Source organism: Rhincodon typus, chromosome 24, assembly GCF_021869965.1.
Source record: "Rhincodon typus isolate 14 chromosome 24, sRhiTyp1.1, whole genome shotgun sequence".
NCBI classification, from domain to species: Eukaryota; Metazoa; Chordata; class Chondrichthyes; order Orectolobiformes; family Rhincodontidae; genus Rhincodon; species Rhincodon typus.
The window spans coordinates 9448912-9465001 of NC_063355.1; the positions used below are offsets into that span (position 1 = coordinate 9448912).

General features: G+C 42.0%; 2 protein-coding genes across 3 annotated transcripts in view; one reads left to right on the forward strand and one right to left on the reverse strand.

Annotated features, from left to right (window-relative positions):
• bicdl1 (BICD family like cargo adaptor 1) overlaps positions 1 to 16090 on the reverse strand; it is a 298028-nt gene that overhangs the window by 94433 nt on the left and 187505 nt on the right. The gene's annotated exons all lie outside the window — the stretch shown is intronic.
• Positions 11168 to 16090, forward strand: part of cita (citron rho-interacting serine/threonine kinase a) — a 147775-nt gene continuing 142852 nt past the window's right edge. The window contains exons 1-2 of the mRNA XM_048611329.1: positions 11168 to 11233; positions 15309 to 15418. Coding sequence (XP_048467286.1) covers positions 15323 to 15418 — 96 coding nt within the window. The 5' untranslated portion in view covers positions 11168 to 11233; positions 15309 to 15322. The remainder of the gene's footprint in view (positions 11234 to 15308; positions 15419 to 16090) is intronic.

The window sequence follows — 16090 nt, forward strand, 5'->3', positions numbered from 1 at the left end:
GGGGGGTTCTGGCGGGGGGGATGCCGAACTGAGTAATCGGTTCCCCTGAGTAGACGGTTATTCCCGCCCCCCGCCTCAGTTACCTCCAGTTTGTCGGTGAGCTCCCTCTGCATCATCTCGAACTGGCTGCTGAGCTCCTGGTTCCTCTCCAATAGAGCTTTGCCCAGCTTAGCCGCCAGGATCAGGTCGCTGTCCTTCTGCCGGAGCTGGGAGAGCAGCTCCTCGATGCCCGGGTGAGCGGCTGCCTCCTCGCCCGGAGCCTCTTGGCGCTCGGCCGCCAGCATCGGGAAATGTTCATCCAACAGGAGGCCGGGCGGAGGGCCAGGCGGCCGCTTGCTGCTGGGCTGATGCTCGGCTTCGTCTCCGGGGTACGGCTGCGGAGGCTCGTTGCTCCGCTGCTGGAACTCCTGCAGCCACAGAGCCGCCATGGCTCTGGCTTGGACCTGGGGAACGGGGGGGTGGTGTTGTCGGAGGGTCTTTGGGGAGCGGCCTTCTGCTCTTAACGCGATCGGCTCCGGTCCCGGCTCAGCAGCGCTCCGTCTCCCATGCGACCTGGCTCCCGCGGCGCCCCGGCCTCCTGGCCCAGTCCCAGAGCGAGAGGCGCCCGTTCCAGGGGCTGGTGAGGTCCGGCTGCTGTCCCGGGACCAGGGGGCTCTTGTCCGGCTTGTTGTTGGCTCTCTTGCTGCTGCTGCCCCGCTCCGCCGGGGATGGTGAGCCCATACTTCACAGGGATACAGCTAGAGACATGATGCTGCGGATGACGAGCGAACTCCAACTGCTACCCAGTGCGTCCACACCCCTCTGACGGAATCTGACACCTGCACATAGCAACGCGCTCATTGGCACAGAGCGAGTGTCCCCATCCTTAGCAGACAGACAGAGACTGGGACTGTCAGAGGTAAATAGAGGCCAAGAGCTCCCTACAGCACTCAGACAGGGAGAAACGGGGGGATAGAGGAAGTATATAGAGTGCATCGGATTGATAGATCGAAAAACCGAATACGGGACAAATATAGGCAGAAGGAAAATAACCCATCACAAATAGTGTGCGAATGGAATCAGAGTTTCAGATAAGTACAGAGCAAATGTGTTGTAGACACATCATAAATACAGGGAGAGGTACAATGTGAGGTAATTGTAGAGAGATGATTGCGCGATATGGAAAGAAATTTATAACAGTGAGTTTTAAGTGACCCCACCCACATGGACTGCAGTTCAGCAAAACCTTCTTAAGGGCAATTAGGGATGGTCAATAAATGCAGGTCCAGCCTGCGTCACCTTCGTCCTGTGAACGAATTTTCAAAATTTGGATAAGGTAAAATAATTAATGAACAATAAAGTGCAAAATAAACATAAGGAAAGAGTGTGAATTAAATACTTGGAGAAACTGAGAGTTCAAAAAAATGAAGTCAGAGGAAGTAAAATATATCACGATGACATGGGGGAGGGCAGCTTAATTTTCTAGTGTGGAGAATTTTCTAGCAAGATATGGAGGGATTTAAAAAGGGAGGTCATGACCAAGTAGTCAATTATTGCAATTAGGAGCAATGATATCTTAGATGGTTCCTCAAGTGAGACCTATGTGTAGAAAGTAAATCAAAAATGGGATAAACACATTGTTGGGAGCATAGTATTGATCTCCAACAGTCAGGGAGAGACAGAAGGGCAGATATGTAAGCAAATTTCTGAGAACTGTAAAAATAATAGGGTAATAATAGTAGAGGATTTCAATGACAGAACCTAAAAACCTGAGAGGGGGTAGAGTTCTTAAAATGTATTTGGAGCTTTTAAAGTTTGTAGGAAGTCCTACAAGAAGGGAAGTGGTGCTGTACCTAATTTTAGGGAACAAAGTTGGGCAAGTGGTAGAAGCATCATTAGGAGAGCATTTTTGTGATAGTGATCATAATTAAGTAAAATGTAAGATCACCATTGAAAGGGACAAAGATAGACCAGAAATACATTTCTGACTTGGGGGGCTGGCCAGTTTTAATATGAAAAGACAGAATCTGGCCAAAGCCTGGGACCAACTACTTCTAAGAAAATCAACATCAGGGAAGTGAGAGTCTTTTAAAAGGGGAATAGTGAGCATGCAGGACCAACACGTTCCCATGAAGATGAAAGGTGGGACCAACAAGTCCAGAGAACTTGTATATCGAGGTTCAAATCCCACCTGTTCCAAAGTTATGTCATAACACATCTGAACAGGTTAATGAAAATACAATTAGGGTAAGAGGATAACCAGGGAAAGAGTAGGGCCCATTAGGGATTAACATGGCAAATTGTGCGTGGAGCTGGAAGATGTAGGTGAGGTGCTGTATTCACTAGAGAGAAAGATGATATCAGTATTGAAATCATGGAGGAGGACTGTGACATATTTGAACAATTTACAATTGAGAAAAAGGAGGTGTTGGTGGTTTTCGCAGGCTTAAAATTGATTAAGTTCCCAGGTGCAGATGAGATGTTTCCTTGGCTTCTGTGGGAGGGAAGGGAGGAGATTACAGGGACCCTGACATTATTTTAAAATGATGCCAGAGAACTGAGGACCATTAATGTGGTACCATTATTCAAGAAGGATGGTAGGGATAAACCAGGAAACTTCCGGCCAGTGATTCTAACATGGTGTCAGGGAAACATTTGGAAAACAATTCTGAGGAAGAATTAATCTTCATTTGGAGAGGCAAGGATTAATGAAAAATAGCATGGCTTTTTAAGATGAGATCATGACTGAAAAGTTTGAATCTTTTGAGGAGGTGACTAGGTGTATGTATGAGAATACAGTTGATGTAGTTTACATGGACTTCAATAAGGGTTTTGACAAGCTGTTGCTGGGAAAACTGGTCAAGAAGGTAAGACTCCATAGGATCCAGGGAAATTTGGCAAATTGGTACCAAAATTACTCAGTGGCGGGAAGCAGAAAATGACTGTCAAATGGTGTTTTTGTGACAGGACTCCTGTATCTGGTGGTGTACCAGATTGGATCTGGGTCCTTTGCTGTTTGTAATGTATCCAGATATGAATGTAGGATGTTTGATCAGTAAGTTCCCAGGTGACATAAACTTTTGTGGCATGATAAATAACAAGGTGGAAAGCCTTAGACAATAGGATGATATAAACAGGCCTTTATTAGTCAAGTATTGAATAAAATAGCAGGTAGATTATGACAGAGCTGTATATTGTCTTAGATCACAGCTGGAGTATGGTGTGCAGTTTTGGTCACCACACCGTAGGAAGGATTTGATTACACGAGAGAGGGTGCGAAGGTGATTAACCAGGATGTTGCTTGGGCTGGAGTGTTTCAGCTATGAAGAGACACTAATTAGGCTGGATTTGATTTCCTTACAATGGAGAAGGCTGGGGGAGGAACTTATTTGAGAAATGCAAAATTACAAGGGGCATAGACAGGATAGATAGGAAGAAAGGTTCACCTTTGTCAATAACCAGAGGACACAGTCTTAAGGTAAGGAGCTGGAAGTTTAGAGGTGATTCAAAGAAGATTTCCTTAATATCCTTCCAGAAGATGGTGGGTATCTGGAACTCACTGCTTGAAAGGGTGGTAGAGGTGGGAACCATCACAATATTTAAATGAACACTTGAAATGCCATAGGATACAAGGCTCCAAGGCAGACACTGGAAAATAGGACTAGAATAAATTGGTGCTTGATGACCAGGTGGACATGATGGGACCATTCTGTGCTATAAAACTGTATGATGAGTGCATAGAGATATAAGGAATGAGAAATAAATACGAGGAAAAATAGATCAATAGAGAGTGACAAATTGGTATAGGAAAACTTGAGTAACAAATCAGTATGATACTGAAATGGATGTAAGAAAGACAGTGAACGATAAATACAGGGCAAAAAAGTGATTAAATACAGGAATTGATTCAAGTGGGAGATAAATCTTGGAAAGAAGGTGAGAAATAAATAGAGGCACTTCCCTTTGACAATATAGTATTGTCTCGGTACTGTGCAGAAACAGAGTGAGTGAAATGCCAGAAAGGAACACTATAAAAGGGGAGGGAGAAGTGGGGAGACTTAGAGAGAATTGAAAGGGTGTATACATGGTGAAAGGAAAGGACACAGATATGGACAGAGACTTGCACAAAATTCAAATCTTTCATGCAAAGCAGGTCAACTATGTTGACTACATAACTGAACTTCCATGACCCTACAAATGTCCCATTAGTTCCAGTCTGTGTACAGGACACATTCATCACAGAAACTGCTCCCCTGATCACACAGATGTTTGCGTTCCTTGGAAAGTTAACCCCACCATGAATTGAATGGCAGTCCTGCTTACTAACAGCTTTGGTGCCATCTGACTGTCAGTACAGATCCTGTTCCATTCTGTTAACAAATGCATTGACTGAAGAAGCTACTGTTTAAGTGGTTTCACACAACTGTTACCACCTGAGTTTGTTTTTCTGGGCTAACCCAATAAGGATGTTCCTACATCATGCCTAGCTGATGTAGTATATCCAGGGATATCTCTACAGATTACCTTATACATTTCTCCAGTCTTACAAGTTCCTCCCATCATCCTTTCTCTGAATATGAGAACATAGTGTCTAAATGTCACCCATTTCTCAGTTAGATAATCAAACCTCAGGAGGTTCGCTGAGAAGTGCCTAATTCTCCTTCTACGTCACTCGTATAATCTTTATCATCTTCCACTACTCTTACTCTTACATTATGGTGTTCCTTTCTGGCATCTCACTCACTCTCAGTTTCTGCTTACTCTTGCTTCTTATTTTCTTCAATATTACCTCTTCAATGTGCTCATGTGGCATAACCATCTTTTTTTCCTATGGTCAAGATTACCTATCAGATAAGTCACTTACTAACCCTCTAGACTACTTTGTGTGGACCCTGAATTTTGTTTTCAGAGGTTTGCCTTGCAAGGGCAACAAAAGCAAAACTTCATCTCCCACTTGAAAGTTGCTGAATGTTCATCTGTCCATGCTTTCATTTTCGCTTGTGAAACTTTCACATGCATTTGTGGTACGTTACATACTTCTGCGAGTCTTTCTAAAAATGTGACACATACTACAATATTGAGGATTCACCTCCGTGGCTCAAAAGCTTCTCCCTAATCAGTTTTAATGGACCTCTAAACTCATGACCATAAATCAATCCAAATGGACTAAACCCAGAAGAATCATTTGGGGAATCTCTGGTAGCAAATATTAAGACATCTAATCTGTTCTCGCAATCCTGTAGGTATTTGTGACAGTATGCCTTAACCTTGGTGTTGAGAGTTTGATGGTATCTCTCCAAAGTTCCCTGCGTCTGTAAATGATACACAATTGATTTCAATGGTTTTAAACCCAAGCTGCTAACGATCTTCTGGAAAACTGTAGACATAAAGTTAGAACCATGATCAAATTGTGTCTTAATTAGTTGTCCATTACAAGTAAAAACCAGAATTAACTTTTCCACTGTTATCCTAGCTGTAACTGTCCTTAAAGGAATAGCCCTGGGAATTGGGTTATCACATTCATAATTGTCAGCATATACTAATGAACTGCATTTGTTTTTGGTAATCCCACACAATCTGCTAACACTTAACTGAATGGTTCTTCAAAGACTGAAACAGGTATCAAACATGCTGATTTGATTACATGTTGATGTTTCCTACCACCTGACATGTATAACCTGTTTTCCAGAATTGTACTATGCCTTTTTAAGTCTTGGTCATGTAATACTTTCTTGTTAAGTTGAACACCTTGCACTTCAAGCACCTCGCAGTGACTCCCAACCAGGGGAAAAAATGGAGCAAATTGATGGAGAAAAGGACAAGGTATTTGAAGTGATGGCAGGCTTAATAGTGGATAAATCTCCAGGTCGAGACAAATTGTCACCCAGACTACTGTCGGATGCTAGGAAGAAGATTGCAGAAGCACCGACCCAAATTTTTAATTTTTCTTTGGCCTTGTGGGAGGTGCCAGAGGACTGAGAACAGCTGATTGCTTCTGATATTTAAGAAGGGTTGTAGGCTTAAGTCAGAGAATTACAGACCAGTGAGTCTCATGTCAATGGTAGGGAAACTATTGGAAAAAGTTCTGAAGGAATTATCTATCTCCACTTGGAGAGGCAAGGCTTGATCAGGGATAGTCAACATGTCTTCATCAGAGGGGAGGTCATGCCTAAAAAATCTGATTGAATTTTTTGAGGAGGTGACCAGGTGTGTAGGTGAGGGTAGTACAATTGATGTAATTTATATGGATTTCACCAAAGCCTTTGACAAGATCCTACAAAGGAAACTTATCGAGAAGTCAAATGTACATGGGACCCTGGGTAATTTGATGCAGTGGATTCAAAGTTGCTCGGTTGTAGGAGACAGAAGGTGATGACAGAAGGCTGCTTTAGTGACTGGAACCCAGTGTCCAGTGGCGTATCATGGGGATCCGTGCTGGGTCCCCTTTTATTCGTCATTTATATAAATGACATAGATGATTGTATAGGCCAACTGCTGGTAAATGGGATTAGATTGAAGGTCAGGTGTTTTTGACACATCAGTGCAGACTCCTTGGGGAAATGGCCTCTTCTACATTGTATAATTCTATGATTTTAAAATACTTGTTTATTGATGCCTGCATTTTCTATATTCCAACATGTCCTGCCATGGAAATTTCATGTGCTACTTGCAAAGTCTTCCTATGATTTGAGGGCGGTACTACTATTTAATGAACAATAATTCATTCTTTGTCCACAGTTCTGTGAGGATATCTCTACTTCCTTATTAAAACTTCTTTTTCAGATATAATAGCACTCTGGAACTTCTTCAGACTCAACTTCAGTATTAGCAGTCTGTGCTTGCTTGATGACCTCTGGATCTGCTTCCTCAGCCTCAATTAATGAAGACATACCAAACACCCCTTTTGAATTATCTTCATTCATAAATAGAGTTTCAGCAGCCCTCACATCCATTTGCAGTATTACTGTGACCTCTGGTGATGGACATTGTTTAGCCATTGCTCTGGTCACTATACATAATAGAAAATATCAAGAACCTGTTCTTGCAACTGTTCTGTCTCTTTAGCCTCAATTGGACTTTCCATGAAGCTATAACTTTCACTCCTGCTAAATCAATCCACAGAAGTAAATCAACTTCAACCACAGGTAATTGCTTAATCACCCTGACTGCAACTAGTTAAGACAATGAGTCGCTCTCAAAATGGGCTTTGTAGAATGGAATCAGGATATACCCTCCATTTATACCGTTGACCAACACTTTGGCTTTCATTGAACTCTCTGGAGGGAAAATTAATTTGTCTCCAGAAAAAGAGTTTGAGTAGCCTTTGTACCCCTTAGTATAGTTATGGGCTTATATAATTGAACTAACCAAACATGAACTAGGATATAAGCAGTGTGAAAGGCAGTAAGCACAAAATTACTGAACAGCATTCAAGAGAATGTTTTTATCTAGCACATAACAAGCTCAACAAGGGAGGGTTTAATTCTAGATTTATTCTTGGGAAATGAAGCTAGGCAAATAGATTAAGTAGCAGTGGTGACCATTTTGGTGATAGTGATCATAACATAGTTAGATTTAGCAGCATTGTGAAAAGGGACAAAGATATAACAGGAGTAAAAAGGAATGGGAGAGAGGAGGAACTGGAAACAGTCACCAGTGCCTAAAAGAGTGGGAGAGGGGAGGACCCAGAACAGTGACCAGCACCGAAAAGTGTGGGCCAGAGAGGAAGTGGTCATTAGTTAACGTGAGAAGAGAAAAAAAATCTAACACTGACATCACAGGAAAGTTATGGGTTGATTGGTTGTTGAGTAGCTGCTGTTCAGGATAGTGTTTCAACTCCAGTAATTTTGCAAAACATACATTTTAAACTAGAACATGGAAAGAAATAATTTATAGGCACAAGAGAAGGAGCTGATTTGTGAATAAGGCCAAAATGTTTCCACTTTGTGCTAATCTTCAGTATTTAATTAAAAACACAAGAGTAAGGTTTGAGTAAGTTTAAATAATTAAAGTTACAGTAGGTAAATAATCATAGAATCCATACAGTGCAAAAGGAGGCCATTTAGTCCATCAAGTCTGCACCAAAGAGTATCCCAGACCCACACCCCCACCAGTCCTGTGAGACAGCAGTGCTAACTACTGCGCCACCATGCAAAGTTGCAACAACTTGCAAAGTTGAAGGGAAAAGGCAGGAGTTAAAAGTTAAGTTAAAATGCTCCGTTAAGTCATACAGTGGATGTTGTCTGCACGGACTTAGGAAGGCAGTTGACAAAGTCCCACATGACAGGCTGTTAAGAAAAATTAAACCCTATATTTATGAGAGAATGTAGTCAGTTGCATCCAAAATTGGCTCAGTGACAGGAAACAAAAGGTCATAGTTGAAAGAGATAGCAAGAAGTGCAGGTGCTGGAATCAGAGACAACACAGTATGGAGCTGGAGGAACACAGTAGGCCAGGCAGCATCAGAAGAGCAGAACAGTTGATGTTTTGGGTTGGGACCCTTCTTCAGAAATGGGGAGGGGGAAGGAAGTTTTTGTGAATGGAAGCATTTCCCTGTGGCATTCCACAGGGTTCAGTTTTTAGTCCCTTGCTGTTTGTATGTGTTAATCATTTTAGAATCAAAAGTGGGAGGAGGGTAAGGGGTGACTTAATTGAGGTGCACAAAATAATGAAAGGCTTAGACAGAGTGGACAGAGAATATCTGTTTGACTTAGCAGAGATGTCAATTTTCAGCAGCCACAGATTTAAGGTGATTAATAGAAGAATTACAGGGACATTGGAAATACTTTTCCACCCAGAGGGTGGTGATGTCTGGAATTTGCAGCCCAGTTTGGTGATTAAGTAGAAACCCTCAGCTCATTTAAAAGGAACCCAGGTCTGCACTTGAAGTGCTCTAACCTATAAGGCTATGGACCAGGTACAGGCAAGTAGGATTAGAATGGGTGACGAGTTTATGCAGGCATATAGGGATGAATGGCTTTGTTCTGAGTTGTAATTTTTCTACAGTTTTGTATCTTTAGCTCTATGGGGAATGGGCAGGTGTCTATGGCTAATTAGATAGCTGATGAAACAGGTAGAGCAGGCACAACAGCTGAATGGCCTCATTCTCGGTGTATCAATCTATTGTTGTGTATTTTATTCTTTTCTTCCTTCAGGAATCTTTAAGAAGTCCATATCTCTGATTGTCTAGGTTAACCATTTCATCAGAGCCTGTTACATTTGTATTCTGGCAGAACACATGACATTTCCTGTATTGAAGGAAAATTGAAGGCAATTGCCAAATATATTAAGTTGTTATTTTGCACTAGGATGACTCATCATGCACGGCCCAGTTCTGCAGTTGCAAGTAGCTAAATTACTGATCATCTCTACTTTAATATCCTTAATTAGAGTCAATTGTGGTTGAGGGAGTCAAAGTTACACTCTTAACCATAATATTTGATCTTCCCCATATTTTGATTGATGTGGTTGGATGAACAGTGACAGGATCCAGTGGTGGGAACATCCAATATGTAAATTAGAGTGTCATTTGGCTAAATCGCTGAATGAATAGGAGAGAGCTATTAGTTGAACAAATCACCATGAATTGATAAATTATTGGGAAAGGAAAAAGTACAGTGGAATCACAAGATTAAAAATAAACCCAAGTTTACCAAGTCAGGAAGGAAAATGTAGTAAAACTTGTGAATGACACATACTGCTCTGAATTGTCTTATATAGTGCAAAATGGAACTCGAGTATAACTAATACGTTCATTTTCAACAGAAACAGAAGTTGCTGGAAAAACTCAGTAGGTCTGGCAGCATCTGTGAGGAGACTTCTGAGGAAGGGTCACCGGACCCGAAATGTTAACTCTGATTTTCTCTTCACAAATGCTGCCAGACCTGCGGAGCTTTTCCAGCAACTTCTGTTTCTGTTCCTGATTTACAGCATCCGCAGTTTTTTTGGTTTTTTATTACGTTCATTTCCAAGTATTTTTGTTTTTTTCCCTCTGAGAAGTCTTGGATCAGGTTTTGTCACTTTGAAAGTCTCCCTCTTTCGGTTTTTTGCGAATTAACGCGCTTCTCTCCAACCAGCTTTTATTCCAAGTTTAAAGAGACTGATTGTCTGTAAATTTTTCTGCGGGTGTAAACGACAAAGTATCTCATTATTCAAAAAAAGGAACTTAACTCTTATACTACTCAACTGAAACTGGAATGACTGTTGGCATTCTTTCTTAATGAAGCTAGGCTATGCTGCCAGGTCGGGTTAGGTCGTGCTCTGAGTCCTAGGCCAGTTCCACACACTCCTCCTGCGGAGGCAGGCTACCTGCGTCCCCGTTACCGTGGAGACCACTGACACGCGGCTCCCGCCCAATCAGCTGGAGGAGTACTCTCCCTGCGTCTGGCGGTTAGGACCAATCCGCGTGTCGATATGTGCCACGTGATGTTGCCTGCTGCCCAATGGGAGGAGGGTGACGTGCTTTGGAGCGGAGTTTGAAGGAAAAGGAACGGGAGTCCGTTAGGTTCAGGCGGGAGTTCGGTGCTGGGCAGTTGGGAGGTCACACAGTCATCGGAGCCGCTGCAGCCTGAGGGGCCTCAGCAGGTAATCAGCTTACCGTCCGGTACCGGGTGTGCTTACTGGGGCGGCCCCTGGCACTGGGGTACTTTCACTGGGCACGGCCCCTGGCACTGGGGTGCATTTGCTTGGCATGTTCACTGGAATCAGGGCATTTAATGGGCGCAGCTGCTGGAAGTGGAAGTGTGGATTGGGCATAAAAACAAAGTTGCTGGAAAAGCTCAGCGGGTCTGGCAGCATCTGTGAAGGAAAAAAAACAGTTAACGTTTCGGGTCCGGTGACCCTTCCTCAGATTGAGTATGACCACTGGACTGGGAATGCCTAGGCATGTTTACCAAATAAGGCTCCTAGCGCAGGTTGTGTTCCCTGACCATGACTGCTGTCATAGGGCACACGATTCTATTGAGCACATTCACCAGGGGTGGTTGCTGTCATCTGACATGCTCACTGGTGTGTTTATGGAGGAGAGCCCCATTCGTTGGGTAGGTTTACTGGAGAGGGCTGCTGTCATTGGGCAATTTCAGAGGCATGGCTGCTGTCACTGAGGTGGGCCACTATCATGGAGCTGCTACTGGGAAGGGCTGGCTTTACCAGGAACTGGTGACACAGCTGTTTGCGTTTGATGGGAGTGGTTGTCATCACCAGGTGTGCTTGATGGGTATGTCCAGACTTGCCAAAGTCTGACCGTGATCACCACGTGAGTGTGCTGGGTTTGGCAGTGCTCATCAGTTGTGTGTACTGGATTGGCTGGTGTCACCGGGTATGTGTACTGGGGTGGTACTGGTCATTGGGTGTATACTCCCAGGTGGTGCTGGTCACTGGGTGTGTTTGATGGAAACAGCACTGTCAGTGGGTTCTTTTACAGGGTACTGTGTGTGTTTTCTGTGGGTCAAGTTGATGGCTGATCACAACCTTATCAAGGACAATTGGAGATGGACAGTAAATGCTTACCTAGCCAGTGGTACCCATGTCCTGTAGAAGAATAAATAAAACCAGACTTTAGGAAGATGTAGGCAGATGCAATTTAATCAACATTTTGGTTGGATAAAGCAAGAGCGACAATACAAACTAAACAATACAATTTTAAAAGGGGCGTGGAGTCGGTGGTAAATATATAACTCTTTGAAGATAACCGGACCAGTTGAAAAATCTTTTAAGAGGTCCATTAAAATCAACTGGTTTGACCAAGCATTTAGCCTTTTGACCTATGTTTCTTGTCATATTTTGTTTTGCAATACTTCCATGAGGCATCTTGAAGCATTCTGTTATACTGAAGGTGCTGTATAAGTATAAGTTCTTTTTTTAAAAAAGCATGCGAGCTCCCTTTTTTTTTAACAAAAGCATACAGTACAAAAATGAATAATTTTTGCTAAGCTGCTTTAAAACAGTGGTTAGGCTTCAGCCAGTATTGTGGTCAAGTCTGGTAATCACATTTTAAGTCTATGAAGGTCTTGGAGAAAGAACAAGGGAGAATTACTAGCATGGTTCCAGGAATGTGAAACTCCAGTTAAGTGGAGAGACAACAGTCAGGATTGTTGCTTTTGGAGCATAGAAAGTTGAGACATTTCTAATAAATTTACAAAATTGTAAATGGTTTTTACACAGTAGATGAGAAGGGAGAGTTTCTGGTGGCAGAATAGACAGTAATCAGAGGACATAAATTTAGGGTAATTGGGAAAAGATCCAGAGACAACAAGGTGAGAACTCTTTTTTTTTTTTATGCAGTGAGTTGTCATTATCCTGCACACCCTGCAGGGAATAGGTCTAATTGGCTGTGTTTTTAAAGAATTGGTATAGGCATGACGCTGAATGACTTTTGACCATTTGTATCATTCTACAAGCATGTAGCTTTTCTACCCCTATGAAAATCTATTTTGTGGGCTATTGTTTTGAAGGTTAGAATTTGCAATAATGTGTAATAGCCTAGTGATTCTGGTAGTGGACTAGCTGTACAGAGGTTTTAAGGTTCACGTGAAACAGAAGGCAAAAATGAAATGAAACTAACTGTTTCTGGCAGTTCAAGAAAATGTGTTGTATATATCAAAAAAAACGAAACTGATATTCACTATGATCACTGTGGATACGCTGTCAATAAGTGTCACTGAGGGCGCAGTTTGTCATGCATTGAGATTTGTAGAACCTGAATATTGTGTGCCTATGAGACAGACAGTAACTTTGCACCTGGAAAAATGTTGATGACTGTGTGAAGTCTTTGTAGGGAAAAATTAGAATACATTATAACAGTAGCTTTTGCAACTGGCTGCTGGATAACTAACTACAGAAAAGTACATGACTATTATTTGCTATTCTATTAAGAATAAGAAGTGTTGGTCTACAATTCTGGAAACCAAAAGTGTGCTAGAACAACATAGTGGAGAATCTGGCTGAAAATCTAAACACTATATAGTGCAAAGAAGGGACCTGGTGGGCTCCTCTTGGCTTCCATTCACAATACTGCAAGCACCATCGTCATGTGTTAGCAAGCATGATGGGGATCTGTCCATGGTTATTCCCATACTTTGCAACTAGCCATAGACAATGCTTTTCTCCATGTACATAGAACATAGAACATTACAGCGCAGTACAGGCCCTTCGGCCCTCGATGTTGCGCCGACCTGTGAAACCAATCTGAAGCCCATCTAACCTAAACTATTCCATTATCATCCATATGTTTATCCAATGACCATTTAAATGCCCTTAAAGTGGGCGAGTCTACTATTTTTGCAGGCAGGGCATTCCACGCAATTACAACTCTCTGAGTAAAGAACCTACCTCTGACATCTGTCCTATATCTATCACCCCTCAATTTAAAGCTATGTCCCCTCGTGCTAGCCATCACCATCCGAGGAAAAATGCTCCCACTGTCCACCCTATCTAATCCTCTGATCATCTTGTATGTCTCTATCAAGTCACCTCTTAACCTTCTTCTCTCTAACGAAAACAGCCTCAAAACCCTCAGCCTTTCCTCATAAGACCTTCCCTCCATACCAGGCAACATCCTGGTAAATCTCCTCTGCACCCTTTCCAATGCTTCCACATCCTTCCTATAATGCGGTGACCAGAACTGTACGCAATACTCCAAGTGCGGCCGCACCAGAGTTTTGTACAGCTGCAACATGACCTCATGGCTCCGAAACTCAATCCCTCTACCAATAAAACCTAACATACTGTACGCCTTCTTAACAACGCTATCAACCTGGGTGGCAACTTTCAGTGATCTATGCACATGGACACCGAGATCTTTCTGCTCATCCACACTACCAAGAATCTTACCATTAGCCCAGTACTCTGTATTCTTGTTACTCCTTCCAAAGTGAATCACCTCACACTTTTCCGCATTAAACTCCATTTGCCACCTCTCAGCCCAGCTCTGCAGCTTATCTATGTCCCTCTGTAACCTGCAACATTCTTCCGCACTATCCACAACTCCACCGACTTTGGTGTCATCTGCAAATTTACTAATCCATCCTTCTACGCCCTCATCCAGGTCATTTATAAAAATGACAAACAGCAGTGGCCCCAAACCAGATCCTTGAGGTACACCACTAGTACTTATGGATCATGCCATTGCAGCTGCAGTTGCACAATTTCATCAGCACTGTGGTGATAAAATCATTCAAGGAAAATCAAACTTGTCCAAATTGAATGTCAGGTTGAACAACGCCAGCCGATCCAGGGTCTATCGAACAAGTCATGTACTGAATTCCAATGAGCAAAGCTAAGCCATATCAGCAGTACTTTCAGATGGTCCTGGAACAGAACAATCTGATGCCTGAACGCTTCAACTGCAAGATGACCAATGGCAACTAATTGAAGATATCTTACTATTGCTTTCCACTTCAAAAGGAGCTTCCATGTTTGCCGGTCAGTTTCAATTTCAAACATTTATCTAATTTGCAACAAACTCTCCTCAGAATTAAACCTCCTTACAAAGATGGAAAGGTTGCTGATTTTAGGCTGATTTTTTTCATACTCTCTAGACGGAGTGGTGCAAGATGAATGCACATTGTTCTCCTTGTACAACTGACCAAGAGTTACTTATGCATTCCAGGATCGTCTTTGCCTGCAGAATGTGTGATTTTGAATGCTGATCTTATGGTTAATCATCTTTGCATAAGACTGAGAGCGGAGCATGTAAACTTGTTAATTTTTCTGAACAAAAACCAACGTTGGGGAGTTGAAATTAGAGCATTTATTAAATGTAATTTAGGTGACTTGTTTTCTCTTTTCAATAGGTATTTTGTTTTTTGGATGACTCTGGGAAACTATGTAAAACATTAGAAAGAATTCTGCAGAAAAGTGACTTTGTTTTTTTGGAAAGGAAACTACAGAGCTGAAAGAAATGTTTTCCTTGGATTGGGACATTCTTTCTCACCATTTGGTGCCAACCTTGGCTCAGTGCATCTGAACCAGAAAGCAGTGGATTCAGTTTCCACTCTATAGACTTGAGCACGTAACCGAGGATGATACTTCTTGCATTGAGAGAATTCTGCAAGTGAGGGGTTTATATTTTAAAAGGGGAAAGTGGAATCTTTAATCCGAATCTAGCTCATAACGTGTCTGACTCAGAAGTTCTCCTGTAGAGCAAACTGGAGCTAGTTTTACTATCTTTAATAGACGATACAACAAACATGGAAGTGCTTGAGTTTGCTATTATGGAATGTCGTTATTGGAACTTTGATTTCTACAGGGGAAAAATATGTGAAGGAAAAGGAATATTTTTAGCTGCATTTTTTTGTTTCTGAAAATAATCTTTTCATTTCTCTTTTTAGTAAAACTGAGAGCAATGTTGAAGTTTAAATATGGCGGCCGTTGCCTTATGGACATTGGACCAGGTGAACCAATCACCAATCGCTGTTCCAGAATGAACTTATTTTTTCAGGTTGGTGAGTCCATGTTTTGATGCTGAAGACCGAGAGGTTGCCAAGACAGATTGAAAGCAGTTAATCATCTCAGTCAGATGTAAGATGCAGGAAGATTGGTGTACAAATATTAATTGTTGTGGATAAGAGATTAACATTGGTTTTAAAAGAAGACTTGCATTTATGTGTTTTTTTTTGTGACTACTTGATACCTCAAAACTATACTGACCTGGTTGGATGTTATCTTGAGTCAAATAATGCAATTTCTGTAACTGTCTGCTCTCAGGTGTAAGTGATTTGTTTGTTGCATGAACACTAATCACCCCAGTGACACCACTGTGAATTTATGGGTGGTGTGGAAGTCAAGGCAATTTAATGTTCTGTACTATCAGGGGCTTTGTGTCAAAAGACTAGTGAGGTTCTTGAGGTAGCTAGAATTTACAAAGTTACCAGCAATATTAGAGTGAAAACAGGGATTTAAAATTTACATGAAAATAATATCTTAGTGCAGAAAAAAATGGCCAGACAAGTTGTGATATCAGATGAAAGTTGAAGTATTGAGCACTTATTGAAGAAAACGTTCCAGGTATTCTGGCACTAATACTATCAGGTACCACATAAAAGTTGCAGGCATTTTTTCACCCTATTAATGTTGAACTGCAGACTAAGTGTCAGATATTGGACAGATCCTC